The sequence below is a fragment of the Pristiophorus japonicus genome, chromosome 6 (assembly GCF_044704955.1).
Source record: "Pristiophorus japonicus isolate sPriJap1 chromosome 6, sPriJap1.hap1, whole genome shotgun sequence".
Classification (NCBI taxonomy): domain Eukaryota; kingdom Metazoa; phylum Chordata; class Chondrichthyes; family Pristiophoridae; genus Pristiophorus; species Pristiophorus japonicus.
Genome location: NC_091982.1, coordinates 158,737,825 through 158,759,022, shown reverse-complemented (window position 1 = coordinate 158,759,022; position 21,198 = coordinate 158,737,825). Strand labels below are relative to the sequence as shown.

The 21,198-nt window shown below is 47.2% G+C and overlaps 1 protein-coding gene across 3 annotated transcripts in view; it reads left to right on the top strand.

Moving 5' to 3' along the window:
* Positions 1-21,198, top strand: part of atg16l1 (ATG16 autophagy related 16-like 1 (S. cerevisiae)) — a 51,528-nt gene continuing 30,330 nt past the window's right edge. Inside the window, exons 1-8 of one of the 3 annotated variants that reach the window (XM_070883325.1) lie at positions 1-233; positions 1,640-1,733; positions 5,198-5,300; positions 7,160-7,233; positions 8,745-8,996; positions 16,503-16,568; positions 17,317-17,403; positions 20,755-20,805. In XM_070883325.1, the coding sequence (XP_070739426.1) occupies positions 134-233; positions 1,640-1,733; positions 5,198-5,300; positions 7,160-7,233; positions 8,745-8,996; positions 16,503-16,568; positions 17,317-17,403; positions 20,755-20,805 (827 nt within the window). In that variant the 5' untranslated portion in view covers positions 1-133. Of the gene's footprint in view, positions 310-1,639; positions 1,734-5,197; positions 5,301-7,159; positions 7,234-8,744; positions 8,997-16,502; positions 16,569-17,316; positions 17,404-20,754; positions 20,806-21,198 lie in introns of all 3 variants that reach the window. The other 2 variants (XM_070883327.1, XM_070883326.1) reach the window with 2 other exon arrangements.

Below are 21,198 nucleotides of genomic sequence, written 5' to 3'. Positions count from 1 at the left end.
GTGGCTGCAAACCAAAATCCCGCTGCTCGGCGGAGTGTGTGAGTCAGCGGCACCAGCACCAGCACCGGGCTGACCCTGACCCGTGTGTGTGAGAGAGAGAGGGCGCGGGGCCGCCCTGAGCACCGGCGGGAAAATGGCGGCGGCAGGGGCGGGCTGGAGGCGGCACATCAGCGAGCAGCTGCAGCTCCGCGACCGCCTGCAGCGCCAGGCCTTCGAGGAGCTGATCCAGGCGTGTGAGTTTGAGGCGGGCACGGCACTGGAGCGGAGCGCGGGGTGCTGGGCCCACAGTAACCCAGCTGAGTCCGGCAGGTTAGAGCGACTAGCTGGCGCCGCGGGGGCCTCCTCTCTGTGGCCGGGAGGGGGGCGGCGGCTGTCCGGCTCTGTGCCGACTTTAATGCACCCGAGTCTGGAGCCACAGCCGACCTTACCCCCGGGCTTCTGCTCTGGACACCAGGTGGGGGGGCAATGGTCCACAGGGCACCTGGTGAGGGGCAGTGGTCCACAGGACAGCACCAGGTGAGGGGCAGTGGTCCACAGGACAGGACACCAGGTGAGGGGCAGTGGTCCACAGGACAGGACACCAGGTGAGGGGCAGTGGTCCACAGGACAGGACACCAGGTGAGGGGCAGTGGTCCACAGGACAGGACACCAGGTGAGGGGCAATGGTCCACAGGACAGGACACCAGGTGAGGGGCAATGGTCCACAGGACAGGGCACCAGGTGAGGGGCATTGGTCCACAGGACAGGGCACCAGGTGAGGGGCAGTGGTCCACAGGACAGGACACCAGGTGAGGGGCAATGGTCCACAGGACAGGACACCAGGTGAGGGGCAATGGTCCACAGGACAGGGCACCAGGTGAGGGGCAGTGGTCCACAGGACAGGGCACCAGGTGAGGGGCAGTGGTCCACAGGACAGGGCACCAGGTGAGGGGCAGTGGTCCACAGGGCACCTGGTGAAGGGCAATGGTCCACAAGGCACCTGTTGAGGGGCAGTGATCCACAGGGCACCAGGTGAGGGGCAATGGTCTACAGTACAAGATACCAGGTGAGGGGCAATGGTCCACAGTGTAAGGCACCAGGTTACCAGTGGAGAGGCGAGCCTACAGTGCAGAACTAGTAAAGTTGAGAGGAGAGAGTGATCAGGTAAATTAGGAAGTTATGGTTAGGTGAGATGAAACTCTTGTTTTAAATGCCAGTGGACTGTAGGAAGACGTATGCCTGAAGTGAGTTCTGTTGTTTTGAGATCCAGGGAAAAAGTTAAGAGTAGGAAACAGTCTGGTGAATCTAATTCAATACAGTGCAAACATGGTCACGAGGGAGAGTATGTAGTATTTGCAGCTTAGGATTTGGGAACAGGATAGGGATATGCTGTTAGATTTACTGCTCGTGTGGGGGATAAACACCAATATGGACTAGTTTCTATGTAATAGGAGAAAAGTAGGGGAATGGAGAGATGATGAGAAATGTGACAGAGGAAGTGTTTTAGCCTAGAAGGATTGCCTATCTGATGATGAGCCTTGTGGAGGGGAGGTGTAGGAGTGTATCCAGCACTTTCTGTTTTTATTTTAGATTTACGGCATCCGCAGTATTTTGCGTTTTTTTTTGTTTGTGTTCACCATTTAATATTTTGTCTTTGCAGACAATAAGCTTCTGGAGAAGTCGGACCTACAAACTGTCCTAGCCGAGAGGTTTCAGGGGGAGAAGTATGAGCTTCACAACAGACACGACATTAGGTACGTAGCATGTGTGAGTGCTTACTTTCCTGTTTACTGTCTCTCTGACTGACTGCTTAGAATCCCTGACAGCTTGCGTCAGTAAATAACGTTCGTCATCCTCCTCCTCCACCTCCCTTGCCGCCCTTTGACATGCACCATCCCTCCCTGAGAGAATCATGCATTCAGCACAGAAGAGATCATTTGGCCCATCGTGCCTGTGCCGGCTCTTTGAAAGAGCTATCCAATTGGTCCCACTCCCCTGCTCTTTCCCCATAGCCCTGCATATTTTTCCTTTTCATGTATATAATCCAATTTCCTTTTGAAAGTTACTATTGAATCTGCTTCCATCGCCCTTTCAGGCAGTGCATCCTAGATCACAACAACCCACTACATAAAAAAGAATTCTCATCTCTCTGGTTCTTTTGCCAATTATGTGTCCTCTATCACATTATCAAAGTCCTTCATCATTTTGAACATATCTATTAAATCTCCTCTTAACCTTCTCTGCTCTAAGGAAAACAGTCCTAGCTTCTCTAGACTCTCCACATAACTGAAGTCCTTCATCCATGGTATCATTCTGGTAAATCCCCTCTGCACCCTCTCTAAGGCCTTGACATCCTTCCTATAGAGTGGTGACATTTTCCCAGGTTGTTGCCAATGTCACGCTGACAGCGGTCTCCAGATCGTGATTAGAAGTGACGCAGGCAGGCTGCTGATTAAATGTCATGGAAATTCTCCCTTGTCGGTGCCATTCTTGTCCTCCACTTCCCAAGCAAAAACCCATGGATGTCATAAAAGTACCGATGTACAGCAATGCTCCTCATTGTTCCATGTTTAGTTTAGTTCGTACCATAGTGAGTTGGAATTCAGTTTCTGGTGCGTGTTGAGCGTTGTGTCGATGACTAAGTCCAACACCACCTTCAGTGTGCCAGTGCAGTCTTTGGTTGCCTGAGGAAAATAGTGTTCGAAGACCAGGATCTCAAACCTGACACCAAGTTCATGGTCTATAGAGCAGTAGTGATACCCGCCCTCCTATATCCTTCAGAGGTATGGACTATGTACAGTAGGCACCTCAAAGCACTGGAGAAGTACCACCAACGCTGCCTCTGCAAATTCATTGGCAGGATAGCCGCACCAACGTCAGCATTCTCTCTCAGGCCAGCATCGAGGCATTGACCACGCTCAATCAGCTCCGATGGACAGGCCACATTGTCCGCATGCCCGATACTAGACTCCCGAAACAAGCAGTCTACTCCGAGCTATGTCACGGCAAGCGAGTCCCAGGAGGGCAGAGAAAGCGCTTCAAGGACACCCTCAAAGCCTCCTTGAAAAAATGTAACGTCCCCACCGACTCTTGGGAATCCTGGCCCAAGAGGAGAAGCATCTGGGAAGGCGCCGAACACTTCGAGTCTCATCGTCGGGAGCATGCGGAAGCCAAGTACAAACAGTGGAAGGAGCGTACAACAAATCAAGCCCCCCACCCACCCACCCGTCCCTCCAACCACCATTTGCCCCACCTGTGACAGAGACTGTAGATCCCGCATCGGTCTCATCGGTCACCTTGGAACTCATTTTAGTGTGAAAACAAGTCATCCTTGAATCTGGGAGTCTGCCGAAGAAGAGAAGGATAGTGATTGGCTGAGTTGATTGGGTTTTCTGCAGTGGCAGTTACTTTGTTGGAAAGTGTTGAGGATGGTCACCTGGTGAGAAGCCAAGCCCAACTGATGAGAGAGCAGCTGCTGCAGAAGGGGTGCAGACCTCAGAGGGGAAACTGCTGCAGGGAAGGAACAAGTTCCAGCAACAAGCTGCTGCAGAAGGCGTGGCGAACCCCAGCAGTTAAAGAGTAGATAACTCCAGTTAAAGAGTTGGCACTGACCTAGTCACAATGGGCCAAATAGCCTTCCCCTGTGCTATTGAAATACTGTAGATGGTTTTTCAACTGCTGCTGATTGTGATTAAGGCACTGTGTTCTCAACTCTGGATGCTGCTGTTTGCTTCCCGTTCCTGTTGAGGTAACTCCATCGCCAGACCGACTACTCCCACCTCTGCAACATCGCCCATCTCCACCCCTGCATCAGCATATCTGCTGCTGTAACGCTCCTCCATGTTTTTATTACCTCCAGACTTGACAATTCCAATGCTCTCCTTGCCAGCCTCCCATCTTCCATTTTCCATAAATTCGAGCTCATCCAAAACTTTGCTGCCCATATCCTAACCCGCACCAAGTCTCGCTCACTCATCATCCCTGTGCTTGCTGACCTACATTGGTTCTCGATCCACCAACACCTTGATTTAAAAATTCTCATTCTCGTGTTCAAATCCCTCCATGACCTCGTCCTTTCTTATCTCGGTAACCTTCTCCAGCCCAACAGCACTGCAAGAACTCTGTGTTCCTCCACTTTTGGCATCTTGTGCATCCCCCCAATTCCTTCACTCTGCCATTGGTGGCTGTGCTTCAGCCTTCTAGGCCCTAAGGTCTGGCATTCCCTCCCGAAACCTCTCCGTTTTTCCACTTCTTTAAAACTCGCCTTAAAACTTACCTTTTTGACGAAGCTTTTTGGTCATCTGTCCATTATCTCGTTTTTTGGCTGGGTGTCACTTTATGCCTGATTATGCTTCTGTGAAGTGCTTTGGGATGTTTGCCTATGTTAAAAGCGCTATATAAATGGAAGTTGTTGAGACTAAACAGGAATTGTGTTTAACAGTTGTGTAACTTATCTGTTGCTCTTATCTTTAGCCTACCATGCTCCTCTTTCTGTTCTGAATAGTTCTGCACCATGGACCTCACTCTTCACCTTGGTTTCTAAATGGGGATAAATCAGTCTAAGGAGGGTCAAAGCACTCTGACCTCTGACCAAGAATGGCCAACTAACATTGGGTGACTCCTGCAGTTACTCTTCACTTCCAGATTAGGCCTGCTAGAAATCAACCAATGCAGTAAATCACCTTAAGTGTAATTCTGATGAATTTTTAAAATGACCTACCTCTCCTGTTGGCCAGGCAAGAATTATCCGGTGAGTGGCTGAGCAGAGAGAATAGAAGGATGTTTGATTTGACCCCTGGTGCCGAGTTGGATGATCTCTGCCAATAGTGGGGCCCTGCACTTGCCCAACATGCACCTGGGTTGACTGGGAGACAATGGAGAGGTTTACTGCTCCTTACCGCTATTCGGTGACCCTTGCTGGGAAATGAATCTCTGTGGATGTAGGGTGGGGACGGATCGGGTTAAGTTGAGATACTGCCCCTGGTCAAAGACTGTTGGCACTAACTGTCTTGGCTCATATGTGAATAAAAAACACTTGGGCGAAGTACCATAGGGAAACTGCATGTAGCACCCATTGGAACCTGTGCCCCAACAGGAAACCGGGGTGTTCCAAGGGTAGGGGAGAAAAGCTTACTATGGCTAGAATCGTGCTTCCATTTAATTTTTTTTGTCCCAAATTGAAGTTTGCGTTCTCTCATTGGTTTCCCCGATACTCCAGCCCAGCCTCCGATGGGGCGAGGAACGCGACAATGCATGAAGTTGCCCAGATGCGGATCCGTCACCAGGAAGAGCTCACCGAACTCCACAAGAAGCGTGGTGAGGTGCGTGTGTATGTGTGGAACAAAAAGCGGCTCGCCTTTCCTACCCTAGGGGCTTACCTTGCTGGCATGTCCTACTCTACTGTTGGCTCCTGTCATGGATTACTCTGTTCGCATGTCCGACTCTACTGTTGGCTCCTCTCATGGATTACCCTGTTCGCCTGTCCTATGCTGGGGGTTACCCTGTTCGCCTGTCCTACCCCCACTGTTGGCTCCTGTCGTGGGTTACCCTGCTCGCAAGTCCTACGCTGCTGTTAGCTCCTGCCTGGGGGCCATTGATTGTCCTTCCATCCTGTTTGCACCTCCCAGAAAGATCTGCGGAAACAGTCCCTTCGCTGTAAATTTGCATTGGTCTGTGATTATTCCAGATTTAAAGGATATTTTATGCCAGAGTTTAGAGAATGTATACAATTCTTGAGAAATGAATAATTGTCAAAACAGAAAATGACAGGGTTCATTGCTGTCTGATGGGCAGAGCTCCCTTGGAGTTTCTCTTGTGGTGAAATGGTATTACTGTATTGTGACCATTTGAGCAATGGGGGAAAGCATGGTAAAAGTAGAATGGTTGCTCCCTGCTCTTGTCCCCGTGCAGAACACCCTCATTCAGTGGAACTTAACTCCATCATTGCTCCTCGAGATTTCAGATGGGAGGGTTCCAAATTGGGGAGAAAATTACTATCCTTGTTTATCTTCCTCTCCTGAAGGGGCTGATCCTTGCTGTGGTACAGTTCCACCAACAGTCACCCTTTAGTACCTCGCCCTGGTGGTATCAAGATTCAAGCTAACTCTCACTCCACTCTCTGGCGGGGAAGCCTCATGGCGTATTTGCATAATTTGTGTACATGATACAGGTCTTGTGATCGTGGCTCTTTTATTTTTGTTTCCTATTCCCTGTTGCCTTTCTTCTTCAGTGTTGACCCCCGATGGGGTTACGTTTCCGCAGGTGCCAAGAGTCCTTTCAGCATTTCAACCGTGTGAGCTGAGATATTGAGCGATACCAGGGGCCATTCAACCATAGGGTGTAGGGGAGGTGCATTACAGTGGAGCTCACATCCTGTCTTTGCTCAGAACCAACAGACGCAACCTTGCCAATGGGAGTCGCAGGAGCGGGAAGCTGCGTTGTTTCCTCCCTCCCTCCCCCTCCAAACCTAGGGGCACTCTGGGCCAGTTCTAGAAAACCTGCTGTTTAGCACCAGCCAGGGATCAAGCCTGACCTTTCTGGTCACGAGTGCTGGGTGTCTCACTCTGTGGCCTGTTTTATCTGTTAAGTATTGGGTATGTGAAAGAAAACATTGAATTCTGTTCTGTGTGCAAACAATTTAAAAGTGAGCCTGCTACCTGTTATTTAAATTGCTTCGTCTTCTAATTGTCTGCTTGTGCTCGGGGCCCCTTTCTGGCCACACCAACAACGACTGCTGACATATTTGGTGCCCCCTGTATATTGGAACGGATGTAACAAAGAGCATTCTAAACTCAATAAGAGAAACTAAAAACACATTACATACGACAGTAACCTTGCAGCCTTACAGCAGGTCTGCAAGTAAATCATTCAGCGTCTGACTATCTGGAATCGTTTTGCTCTCTCTGGTACTCACTTCCCATGGAATTTCTCTTTATCCAAGTCTGCATGCTGTAATCCAAAATATTCAACATTGGAAATAGTCAGCCGATTGATCCAAAACAGAGGAAGATGATGCATATAAGGGCGTTTTAAAGACACTTGTAAAAGTTCCAAGTAGCTGTCGCTGGGACTCTTTCCCCGGTTAGAACGGGCGTTGGTTAAACTCCTCGGTGTATGGGAGGCTTGTACTGTACTCTGAGCTGTGCTGAGATTTTTCACCATGTTTTTGTTCCTCCCTCAGCTTGCCCAGAATGTGATTGAACTCAATAGCCAACTGCAGCAAAAGGACAAAGAAATCCATGCAAATGAAGTAAAGTAAGTGGCAATCATATGGACATAAGAATTAGAAGCAGGAGTAGGCCATTCGGCCCCTCGAGCCTACTCCACCATTCAATGAGATCATGACTGATCTTCTACCTCAACTCCACTTTCCTGCACTATCCCTATATCCCTTGATTCCCTTAATATCCAAAAATCTATCGATCTCTATCTTGAATATGCTCAACGACTGAGCCTCCACAGCTCTCTGATGTAGAGAATTTCAGAGATTCACTATCCTCTGAGTGAAGAGGTTTCTCCTCATCCCAATCATAAATGGCCGACCCCTTATTCGAAGACTCTGACCCCTGGTTCTCGACTCCTCAGCCAGAGGAAACGTCTTCCCTGCATCTACCCTGTCAAGCCCCATAAGAATTATGTATGTTTCAATGAGATCACCTCTCATTCTTCTAAACTCTAGAGAATATAGGCCTAGTCTAATCAGCAAGGACTCCAAGACTTTTCCTTCCCCTTTATTGGATTCTCATATTTGTCTATCCTGTATTGGATTGTAAGTGCCAGCATGCCATTTGAGCATCGCAAGCAGGATTAGGCTTGGCTGTCTTGTCATGTTGCGGCATCCATGCATTTACTTTACAGCAGGGCTTGCTGAGTAGTGATCAGGAGCAGGAAGACTGCTCGATATGATTGCCCTCCCCAGTCTTGGCCGTTAGCTCCAGTCATTAGCACTGCAGTTGCTGTCACTCCTGAGATCAGCTAACTCGGGTACGGTAGCGGAGGGTTATGTTGCTGGCCCAGTAATCCAGAGGCCTGGACTAATGATTCGGAGAGATGAGTTCAGGTTCCACCACGGCAGCTGGGGAATTTAAATTCAATTAATTAAATAAATCTGGAATTTAAAAAAAAAGCTAGTACCATGAAACTGCCGATTGTCATAAAAACACATCTTTAATGCCCTTTAGGGAAGGAAATCTGTCGTCCTTACACGGTCTGGCCTATATGTGATTCCAGACCCACAGCAATGTGGTTGACTCTTAACTACCCTCTGAGACGGCCTAGTAAGCCACTCAGTTGTATAAGCCTGCTCACCGCCGCCTTCTCAAGGGCAATTAGGGATAGGCAATAAATATTGACCTTGCCAGTGACGCCCACGTGCATGAATAAATTAAAAAAAGACTCGGCAGTGACGGGGAATTGATCAGAGGACCTCCTGCTCTTTGTGATTTAGCTGCTTGCTGAATTAATCAGTTGAAGCATTGGAGGAGATGTGAAAGACCAGCCAGTCCTGGGACCTCACCTCCGAAACATCGCCACCGCCATTCAGAGGAGAGCAAAATGCTGATCAGTCTGAGCCTTTGATGTTGCCGGGAGGGGTGGTGGGGGGGGGTGCAATGACTGTATGGACTAATGATGTAAAGAAGATGGGGTGGTGGCTCTTGGGATCGGAAGCTTGCTTCCCTCCCTACTTGGCCTTCTCCATTAAAGCTAGTTGCACCGTCGTGATGTAAGCTGTAATTCTGCCCAGTCTATGTGTGCTTTCATTTAAGGATGACGGAATATGAGAAGCAGATCCAGCAGCTGAGTAGCGAGTGCCAGGAGCTGCGGAACAAGCTCCAGGAACTGGAGCAAGCCAACCAGACGCTGAAGGACGAATACGACGCCCTCCAGATCACCTTCACTGCTCTCGAGGAGAAACTGCGGAAAACCTCAGATGAAAACCGGGAGCTAATCTCGCGATGGATGGCCGAGAAAGCACAGGAGGCTAACCGGTTGAATGCAGAAAATGAGAAAGATACCTGGTATGTTTTACTCTGTTAAAGTTTATGGCCCTTTGTACAGGTTAAATGTCATCCCACTGCGAGCAGCCGGCACCGAGGGAGGTGTGTGGCACAGGCTGGCCGTTCTGTTTAGTAGATTTGTTCTCCGATTATGGGCAATACTGGCAAGATTCTATTTATTGCTCATCCTTAATTCCCCTGATGGGCTGAATGACTACTTATAAAGGCCAATTCGGAGCACAACTGCATAGTGTGGACTAGTCACCTGTAGGCTAGATTCGGTCGGGTGACAGGTTCCCTTTCCTGAAGGACTTTACTGAATCAGTTCCAGCAGCTTTCATGGGGTTTTTCTGGTGCCAGCCCACAAATTACCAGATTTATTGAATTCACTTTTACTACATGACCTAGTTGTACCCGAAGCCACTGCACTACCGTATTATGGTACGTGCTGTGTCCTCTTTTAGTGTTACTGTGGGCGAAGTCTAGGAGCCACTCCAAGATCTTCCATGGCCGAACGGGCGTGCCTGCTGGCTCCATATGCATGTTTGTTTGTCTTTTGATTATAATAATTTGTAATGGTGTAACATTAGCTACTTGGGGCCTTTACTGACATAAGGCTAACTGGGGCCTTTGCTGACATTAGTCTGCATCTGGCCTCCGTGCTGTTTGGAACTGAATGATATGCATAGAAACGGCTACTCTGTGCAGCTTTGGGCACTGCCACATCTCCATGGCAGTGACTCTCCACGTGCAAACTGTGCAGGCATTCACTGTCTGAAGCTTCACCAGCGAGAACTCAGATTAACGTGGTACAGTAAAGCACTAATATACCGCAGCAAAACTAACCAGATGTTGGCTGTCGAGTTCTGTGCACCCAGGGGACACCAAGGCACCGCAGTAGTGTCCTTCATTATTTTCATAATTGTTCTGCGTTCAACACAAGAGGGGCCAGTGTGTGTGTTGGGAATGAAAACTGATCATAAATGGAAAGTACAGTACAGGAATCAAAGAAAGCTGCATTCTGGGTTTCAGGAATGTAAATGATGAGGTTCTAATGAATTAATCAATTCTGAAGACACCAGTTTGCAATGTAGAAGGAAAGTTGGCATCCCTGCTATTGATACTAAGAACTGGTTCTGTGCTGGGCTCTAGGCGATAGCTTAAACTGGTTCTGTGCTGGGCTCTGCGGGGGATCGCTTGAAATAGTTCTGTGCTGGCTCTGGGCGATCGCTTGAACTGATCAAGTGGGCAGAACAGTGGCAAATGGAATTTAATCCAGAGAAGTGAGGTAATGCATTTGGGGAGGGCTAACAAGGCGACGGAATACACATTGAATGGTAGGACACTGAGAAGTGTAGAGGAACAAAGGGACCTTGGAGTGCATGTCCACAGATCCTTGAAGGTAGCAGGCCAGGTTGATAAGGCGTTTCAGAAGGCATACGGAATACTTTCCTTTATTAGCTGAGGCATAGAATACAAGAATAGAGAAGTTATGCTTGAACTGTACAAAGCACTAGTTAGGCCACAGCTTAGAGTACTGCATGCAGTTCTGGTCACCGCATTACAGGAACGATGTGATTTCACTAGAGATGGTACAGATGAGATTTACGAGGGTGTTGCCTGGACTGGAGAATTTTAGCTATGAGGAAAGATTGAATAGACTGGGGTTCTTTTTTTGGAACAGAGGAGGCTGAGGGGAGACCTTTATTGAGGTGTATAAAATTATATGGGGCCTAGATAGAGTGGATAAAAAGGACCTATTTCCCTTAGCAGAGGGGTCAACAACCAGAGGCATAGATTTAAAGTAATTGGTAGGAGGTTTAGAGGGGATTTGAGGGGAACTTTTTTCACCCAGATGTGGTGGGGTACTAGAACTCACTGCCTGAAAGGGTGGTAGAGGCCATAAACCCTCATAGCCTTTTAAAAAGTACTTGGATGTGCACTTGAAGTGCTGTAACCTACAAGGCTGTGGACCAAGAGCTGGAAAGTGGGATTAGGCTAGAGATAGCTGTTTGTCGGCCGGCACGGACACGATGGGCTGAATGGCCTCCTCCTGTGCTGTAAATTTCTATGATGCTGTGCAGAGCTCTGCCGGCAATCGCTTGAATTGGTTCTGTACCGTATCTGGGCAGTATTGGAAGGGGGGCATTCACTTGAACGTTTGCTGTACCTGGCTCCATGAGGGAATACTTCAACTGGTTTAGTTATGGAGGAACCCAGTTGTGCGTTTCATTTCATACTCGTCCCAAATTAAGGTGAATACTTGTAATTTTATTTTTAAAAACCTTCGATAAATAAAGGGTCAGATGGTGTGGATTGGAACTGTAATGTAAAGATTACCATCGGCGCAGGAAGATCCTGCAGTTTGCGCTGGCCAGGTGAGGCCATCCCTTGCTTCCCTTTAGTTCTGACTAAGAACTTAGTTTGACCGTTTTATGGGAGCAACCAGATCAAATTGGTGGATGAATCTTTTCTATTTAACTGCTTCAAACTGCGGCTCGACGTTGGATTTGCCCCGCTGCATAAGAACATAAGAAATAGGAGCAGGAGTAGGCCATTTGGCCCCTTGAGCCTGCTCCACCATTCAATAAGATCATGGCTGATCTGATCATGGACTCAGCTCCATTTCCCTGCCCGCTCCCCATAACCCTTTACTCCCTTGTCGCTCAAAAATCTGTCTTATCTCCGCCTTCAATATATTCAATGTCTCAGCCTCCACAACTCTCTGAGGCAGAGAATTCCATAGATTTACAACCCTCTGAGAGAAGAAATTTCTCCTCATGTCAGTTTTAAATGGGCCCCCCCTTATTCTGAGACTATGGGCCCAAGTTTCCACACGATAAAAAACGGGCGCCCCTCCGAGCTGGGCGCCCCTTTTTCGCGCCTAAAACTGCGCCTAAAAAATAAATCGCGATTCTGGAGCGTTCTGCAGCTCCGTGTCTGCCTGGCGTGGTGCCCAGGGGGGCGGAGCCTACACTCGCGCCGATTTTGTAAGTGGGAGGGGGCGGGTACTATTTAAATTAGTTTTTTTCCTGCCGGCAACGCTGTGCGTGCGCGTTGGAGCGTTCGCGCATGCTCAGTGTGAAAAAAACATTGGCACTCGGCCATTTTTGTAGTTCTTTGTAGCTGTTTAATTTTTGAACATTTTTTTAATAAAAGCACATTAGCACTTGCAGCCTTCTCACTGTCTCCTCCCCCCCCCCGGCGGGAAGAACGGGCGCCTCCTCCCCCCCCCCCCCCCCCCCCGCGGGAAGAACGGGTGCCTCCTCCCTCCCCCCACCCCCCGTGGGAAGAACGGACGCCTCAGGCTGATTGCAGAATTCTCCGTGCCTGAAGCACTTTCACACAGGTAGGAAGATGGTTTATTTAATCTTTTCTTTGCTTATAAATGTTTATTCAGGTTGGATTTATTTGTATAATATTTGTAGAAGTATAAATAAGGATTGATTGTAGAATTTAATGAGTTCCCTTTTCCCCCCCCCCCACCTCGTTCTGGACGCCTAATTTGTAACCTGCGCCTGATTTTTTAATGTGTAGAACAGGTTTTTTCAGTTCTACAAAAATCTTCACTTGCTCCATTCTACTTTAGTTTGGAGTACGTTTTCACTGTGGAAACTTTGAAATCAGGCGTCAGTGGCCGGACACGCCCCCTTTTGAAGAAAAAATTCTGTTCCAAAGTAGAACTGTTCTACCTGACTCGAACTGCAGGAAAAAAAATGTGGAGAATTGCGATTTCTAAGATAGTCCTTTCTCCACCAGTTGCTCCTAAAAATCAGGCGCAAATCATGTGGAAACTTGGGCCCTAAGTCCCTAGTTTTAATTTCCCCTATGAGTGGCAATATCCTCTATGCATCCACCTTGTCGAGCCCCCTCATTATCTTACCTGTTTCAATAAGATCACCTCTCATTCTTCTGAACTCCAATGTGTATAGGCTCAACCTACTCAACCTACTCAACCTATCTTCATAAGTCAACCCCCTCATCTCTGAAATCAACCTAGTGAACCTTCTCTGAACAGCCTCCAATGCAAGTATATCCTTCCTTAAATACAGAGATCAAAACTGTACGCAGTACTCCAGGTGTGGCCTCACCAATACTCTGTACAGTTATAGCAGGACTTCTCTGCTTTTATACTCTATTGCCCTTGCAATAAAGGCCAATATTCCATTTGCCTTCCTGATTACTTGCTGTACCTGCATACTAACCTTTTGTGTTTCATGCACAAGGATCCCCAGGTCCCTCTGTATTGCAGCACTTTGCAATTTTTCTCCATTTAAATTATAATTTACTTTTCTATTATTTCTGCCGAAGTGGATAACCTCACATTTTCTCTCAATATACTCCATCTGCCAAATTTTTGCCCACTCACTTAGTCTGTCTATATCCCTTTGCAGATTGTGTCCTCCTCACCATTTACTTTCCCACCCATCTTTGTATCATCAGCAAACTTGGCTACATTACACTCGGTTCCTTCATGCAAGTCATTAATATAGATTATAAATAGTTGCGGACCCAGCACCGATCCCTGCGGCGTCCCATTCGTCACTGTTTGCCAACCGGAAAATGACCCATTTATCCCGACTCTCTGTTTTCTGTTAGTTAGCCAATCCTCCATCCATGCTAATATATTACCCCCAACCCCGTGAACTTTTATCTTGTGCAGTAACCTTTTATGTGGCACCTCATTGAATGCCTCTGGAAATCCAAATACACCACACCCACTGGTTCCGCTTTATCCACCCTGCTCGTTACATCCTCAAAGAACTCCAGCAAATTTGACAAACATGATTTCCCTTTCATAAAACCATGCTGACTCTGCTTGATTGAATTATGCTTTTCTAAATGTCCCGCTTCTGCTTCCTTAATAGTGGACTCCAGCATTTTCCCAACGACAGATGTTAGTCTAACTGGTCTATAGTTTCCTGCTATTTGTCTGCCTCCTTTTTTAAATAGTGGCGTTACATTTGCGTTTTTCCAATCCGCTGGGATCAGAATCCAGGGAATTTTGGTAGATTACAACCAATGCATCCACTATCTCTGTAGCCACTTTTAAGACCTTAGAATGTAAGCCATCAAGTCCAGGGGACTTGTCTGCCTTTAGTCCCATTATTTTACCAAGTACTACTTCATTAGCGATAATGATTGTATTAAGTTCCTCCCTCCCTATAGCCCCTTGATTATCCACTACTGGTATGTTTTCAGTGTCTTCTACCGTGAAAACCGATACATAATATTTGTTCAATGTCTCTGCCATTTCCCTGTTCTAGAAATATAGAAACATAGAAAATAGATGCAGGAGTAGGCCAGTCGGCCCTTCAAGCCTGCACCACCATTCAATAAGATCATGGCTGATCATTCCCTCAGTACCCCTTTCCTGCTTTCTCTCCATACCCCTTGATCCATTTAGCCGTAAGGGCCATATCTAACTCCCTCTTGAATATATCCAATGAACTGGCATCAACAACTCTCTGCGGTAGGGAATTCCACAGGTTAACAACTCTCTGACTGAAGAAGTTTCTCCTCATCTCAGTCCTAAATGGCCTACCCCTTATCCCAAGATTGTGTCCCCTGGTTCTGGACTTCTCCATCATCGGAAACATTCTTCCCGCATCTAACCTGTCCAGTCCCGTCAGAATCTTGTAAGTTTCTATGAGATCCCCTCTCATCCTTCTAAACTCCAGTGTATAAAGGCCCAGTTGATCCAGTCTCTCCTCCTATGTTAGTCCCGCCATCCCGGGAATCAGTATGGTGAACCTTCGCTGCACTCCCTCAATAGCAAGAACGTCCTTCCTCAGATTAGGAGACCAAAACTGAACACAATATTCCAGGTGAGGCCTCACCAAGGCCCTGTACAACTGCAGTAAGACCTCCCTGCTCCTATACTCAAATCCCCTAGCTATGAAGGCCAACATACCATTTGCCTTCTTCACCACCTGCTGTACCTGCATGCCAATGACCTGCATTTCAATGACTGATGAATCATGATCCCCAGGTCTCGTTGCACCTCCCCTTTCCTAATCTGCCACCATTCAGATAATATTCTGCCTTCGTGTTTTTGCCCCCAAAGTGGATAACCTCACATTTATCCACATTATACTGCATCTGCCATGCATTTGCCCACTCACCTAACCGATCCAAGTCACCCTGCAGCCTCTTAGCGCCCTCCTCACAGCTCACACCGCCACCCAATTTAGTGTCATCTGCAAACTTGGAGATATTGCACTCAATTCCTTCATCTAAATCATTAATGTATATTGTAAAGAGCTGGGGTCCCAGCACTGAGCCCTCTAGTCACTGCCTGCCATTCTGAAAAGGACCCGTTTATCTTGACTTTCTGCTTCCTGTCTGCCAACCAGTTCTCTATCCAAGTCAGTACATTACCCCCAATACCATGTGCTTTGATTTTGGACACCAATCTCTTGTGTGGGACATTGTCAAAAGCCTTTTGAAAGTCCAAATACACCACATCCACTGGTTCTCCCTTGTTCACTCTACTAGTTATATCCTCAAAAAATTCCAGAAGATTTGTCAAGCATGATTTCCCTTTCATAAATCCATGCTAACTTGGACCGATCCTGTCACTGCTTTCCAAATGCGCTGTTATTTCATCTTTAATCATTGATTCCAACATTTTCCCCACTACTGATGTCAGACTAACCGGTCTATAATTACCCGTTTTCTCTCTCCCTCCTTTTTTAAACAGTGGTGTTACATTAGCGACCCTCCAGTCCGTAGGAATTGATCCAGAGTCGATAAACTGTTGGAAAATGATCACCAATGAATCCACTATTTCTATGGCCACTTCCTTTAAGTACTCTGGGATGCAGACTATCAGGCCCCGGGGATTTATTGGCCTTCAATCCCATCAATTTTCCTAACACAATTTCCCGCTTTATAAGGATGTCTTTCAGTTCCTCCTTCCCCATTATTAATTCCCCAGTCTCATCCTCTAGGGGATCAACATTTACTTTAGCCATTCTTTTCCTTTTCATGTACCTGTAGAAACTCTTACTATCTGTTTTTATATTTTGTGCTAGTTTACTTTCATAATTTATCTTCCCCCTCTCTATCATTTTTTTTGTCGTTCTTTGCTGGCTTTTTAAAATTTCCCAATCCTCTGGCCTCCCACTAGTCTCAGCCACATTGTATGCCCTTGTTTTCAATTTGATACCATCCCTTATTTCCTTAGTTAGCCACGGATGGTTATCCCTTCTCTTACGGTCTTTCCTTCTCATTGGGATATATTTTTGTTGAGAGTTATGAAATATCTCCTTAAATGTCTGCCACTGTTCATCAGCCATCCCACACTTTAGTCTATTTTCCCAGTCCACTTTAGCCAACTCTGCCCTCATACCTTTGTAGTCTCCTTTATTTAAGCTGCATCTGGCGACTGAACTCTTCTCACACATAATTTTGTTCGATCAGACTTGTACATTGAAGGTGACCACTGTATGCATGACTCACGTAAAGTTTGTCACCTGTTTTCTTCACTGTTTTGTTTAACTCGGGCCTTTCCCCCCTCCTCAGGAGACGGCAGGCAAAGCTGAAAAAGGATCTTGCTGACGCTGCTAAAGAACCGTTGAATATTGATCCGTGAGTTGCTTTTGTTGCAGTAAGTTCCGTTAGAGCACGAGCACTTGGTCTCCTGTCTCGATTCTAGCTCAGACTATTGGTTTCCAGGTGTAACCAGAGTCTCTTAGAGGCACAGAAACGTTGAGGCAAGTGACTTGAGAGATTGTAGCTGTTATTTTTAGACCGCCTTTTGTTATTTTCAAAACCACTTAACTAATTTGTATGAAAAATTAAGGACATTTCTTTTTATTGTAGCTGAGGTATGTCCCCCGTCCCCCTGTCCCCCGGGGAAGATGTCCCTTGGAGCGGGATTCTTTGTCTCGGCAGTGTATGTGTACATTTCAAACCTCCCATCTTTTGAGAATAAACTGTCGGAAGGGTTCTCGGTGCAAAGCAGCCTAGCCCAAGTCCTGTCTCCACTTTATTAGAATTCATCATCCGTGGTAATGCTGAGGAGATGCGACGCTTGAGTTACAGAGTCCCTGACGAGATCTCCGCTGGTGCCCATCACAGACTGGGCAAGCACCTTTGTTGGGGATTGACATCTTCCTCTTACTTCTGGATGCAGAGCCAAAGTCATTAACAGAATCGCTGAGGGTAGATGCAAGGTACTTTCACCAGAATATTTCCCCCATCAGGTGTTTATTGCAGCGGGGCGTGGAGTGAGTGCCGTCGCTCCTTGAGGGGCCGGCTGTACTTACCTGTAGTGGGGTGGGGTGGAGTGGATGACTGACATTTGCTTTTCCCCCCCCTCTTCTCTGATTCACAGTGATGATGATATAGAGGTGCTGGGTGAAGAAGGGCCCGACACAGCCGGAGAAACATCACCGGTGCGAGCAACGCACAGGACCCCGAGGTGAGAACCTGGTCTCGGAGAGTTGTGGGGTGCAGTGCAAGGGCTTATAAAGGAAGTGAGGATGGTCGGGTGCAATGTTCCCTGTAATTTTCTTTCGGGTGCATGGCAAATTCAAAGTTTTGTACGTGCGTGAACTTTTGACATTGCAAAAGCCAGATCCGGGTTGCATGGGACTGGCAGAGAGCTGCATGGCCGCGCAGCTTATACGGAGCGTTGTTGAGGTGTGTTTGAGACATTGGGTAAGCAACAGCTATGCAGTGCTTTGTAGCAGATAATTGAGTTCAATGTGTTTTGCAGTTACATTTTGATTATTTATTAGCTCTACTGATTGCTCCGTGGTTGATTGTGCTGACCAGTGTCGTGCTGACCAGTGTCGCACTGACCGAAACACAGATGGGAAGGGTCCCAGCTTCAAACTCTTTGTTGAGTCAGCTGATTTCAGACCGGACCATGGCTGGCATTCTACACTCTAGAGTTTGGGACAGGAAATATTAGTCCGGGATCCTGCTCCTGTTGACTATCCAGTGAGCCCTGCCACAAAGTGTATTTGTGTGAGGACTCTGATGAGGGTGCGATAGTGTTGGTGCCGATGCTCCACTGATGGTTTAGACTTGCGCATGTGGATTGGCTACTTGAGTAAGGCCAAGAAGGATACCGTCAGGAGAGAAAATTGACTGAAACATCATACACTTAAATCACTTTGCCTTTGTTACATGATGCGTTTCTTGTATGGTATGACAACACATGACCACTTTCTTCCATCAGTGACAGACCTGTAGCCAGCAGTACTTCACTGTTGTACAGCAGAAACAGCTCTCCAAACAGTTTGGGAAGACTGAATCTACAGTTATGCTGTTGGCTATTTATCATGATTCAAGGGAGGGCAGAGTGCAAACATTTATATCCCTAACATTACACCAGTGAAAACCTAATTTCAATGTAGTTCTTTGAAAATTTGCTAAAATGTTTTTGAAGACATCAGGGTACTTCCGAGCTGTGCCCCTGTGATTATGTGGGAAAAGCAGAATTTTTAGGATTGGAAAAAGGCCAACAAACTCCATCCATTTCCATAGATCAACCCTGTCTAATCATCATCTCACCATATCCTTCAATCCATTCTCTCCCCACAAACGCATTTATTTGTCCCACGTAACGTGTTTGTTTTAACCTCCTTCTGTGGTAACTTCCCTTCTGGGAGCAGAAACTCCTCCTGACTGCTCTCCTTGCTCCTTTCTTTGTCGTTTTACCCTGTGTCCCCTGGGATTCGAGCCTTTCATCATGGGGAATCATTTACCTCAATCAGTTTTGTTAATTTCCTTCATAATCTTGAGAATTACAATCGGAGTTTCCTCTTTTCTAAAACAAAACTCCAACTAACCAGACTTTCTTGACCGCTACTCAAAACCGAAGTTCCGGGTACTTGGAATTCAGGCTGAAATTGTGCAGTGAAATTGTTTGGCAGTAGCCATGGTTTTACTTGACGCACAATATGTATCGCGAGGGGAGCAAATTAGCCTGCAGGTATCACGAGCTGTGTGGGTCCACTTTGCAGGGTGGGATAACGTTTGTACAGTTTCATGAGCTGCCGCAATGTCTCAGTGGGTAAATGGACTGATTCACTCAGATCAGGAAGGCGTCTGGTTCAAGTCCTAGTCTGTGCTGGGGTAGCTGCTCTTAATTGCAGTGGCATTTGGGATGCTGTGATTGTCCTCACTCCTCTGGATTAGGGAGGGAGGGGAAACAACCAGTCCCGATATCGCTACCCCTGACAGTATCCATATCACTATCTCCGGGCTCCCGCTGGAAATATGTTCCTGTTTATCGGCTGAGGATAGGATAAGGATCCACTGTAATGCCCCCTGCAGTTGAATAGCACGCTAGCACTCTTAATCTCACCTTGCTTATGAAGGTGGTTCACTCGGGTCAAAAAGTGGTGGGCAGTGAATTTTCGATAAAGCGCTGTTGGCGGGTGAGGCTCCCACCAGCACCATGGACTCGTAAAGTGGTCCCTTGCGTATGTGGCGCAGTTACAGATGTAAGATGATGGAAGGTGGTTTATGTTTGGGCTCTGCAACAAATTTGCCCCAGTCACGTCATCAGGCCATTGCAGGTACAGGGTAACAGATACTGATGCATATTTAGAGGGCAGTATTGCTTTGTTTGCATTGTGATAGATTGCAGAGGAAACAGTGAAGGTATATGTTGCTGCAGAGCGCCCGTGGTCTTGCAGCGCGTACCACAGTTGTAAAAACACATGAAGAGCTGAAGGAATTTAAGGTGTTAATTATGCACTGCATTTTATTGTAAGTAACCGTCACTTCCTGATTCCTGGTTCTCCATTACAAAAACCACTGAGAGTGGAGGCTGGTGGTCCACCAACATCCCTCATCAACCACAGGTAGATTTACCTGCTTAATACCGCTTCACTTCCAGTGAAAAGATGTCCAGCTGCCGTCCATACCTCCCCCTTGACAGCACACCATCCATGCTCACCACCGCCATCACCTAATTCCAGTCCCACTGTACCACCCAGTCCCAGAGTGTGAAAGGACAGTGTCTGACCCACTACCACCCAGTCCCAGAGTGTGAAAGGACAGTGTGTGACCCACTGTACCACCCAGTCCCAGAGTGTGAAAGGACAGTGTGTGACCCACTGTACCACCCAGTCCCAGAGTGTGAAAGGACAGTGTGTGACCCACTGTACCACCCAGTCCCAGAGTGTGAAAGGACAGTGTGTGACCCACTGTACCACCCAGTCCCAGAGTGTGAAAGGACAGTGTGTGACCCACTGTGTGCCACCCAGTCCCAGAGTGTGAAAGGACAGTGTGTGACCCACTGTACCACCCAGTCCCAGAGTGTGAAAGGACAGTGTCTGACCCACTGTTCCACTCAGGGTAAAAATCACCCTTAGTTCCTGCTCCTTATTACTATCCATGGCTCCTGGCGTGGATATTGAGTTAGGATAGGGTCAGGCTTGGCTGTGCTGCTGCCCCATTGGAAATAGAATGCAGACGCTCGAGGTCAGTCCCGCCACTTGGCTGAGGTTCTCGGGATCTGTTGGAAACTTACCTCAGCAAGAGTCAATACCTTCGGGGAAGACAATGAGCTGGGAGGGTGTGAGAGGAGAGGAGGCAAGAAAGTGCGGGAGTTGTGTGTGGATGTAGGAGAGGGGTCCATGTCTATGTATTCAGCGAGTATTTATCTTATGTCTGTCTGTCTGTTTGGGGATGGGGTGCATGAAGAGGTTTGTGACCTCGATACTGGTTCTCAGTTTATGGACTGAAGGCAAGTGGACATTGATTGAACTGCACTGTCTCACACTGACGGTCATTTCTTCTCTGTTCTGTGTAGAAAGACTTCGCAGACGTCTGGTCTCTTGGATTCTATCGGTAATATCTTTGGGTAGGTTAGGAACTTCCTCCCCACATTTCTTATTGAATGTTTAGTGTATTTTAAGATCTGACTTGACACAATAACTGGTTAATTGGACAGTATCTTACCTTTCATTCTCACTCATGATTATACATTTCTGTCTGTCCTATTCTATGCCTACCATTCTTTTTCATGAAACTGTTCCTACTGATGATGCTGAGCAGTGAGCACTTTGCCCATGGGACTATGCTTCTGCTAGTTACCAGTCTACAGTAGTGAACCCAAGGTTAAGCCACACATACCTCAAACACAACACTGAGAGTTGGAGAGGCTTTAAAGAAACTAAGTTTGTGAATATACATTCTGCAGCCAATACATATTCAGTAGTACTTTCTGTAAAATGGCTCCTCTTTCCTCAGACTC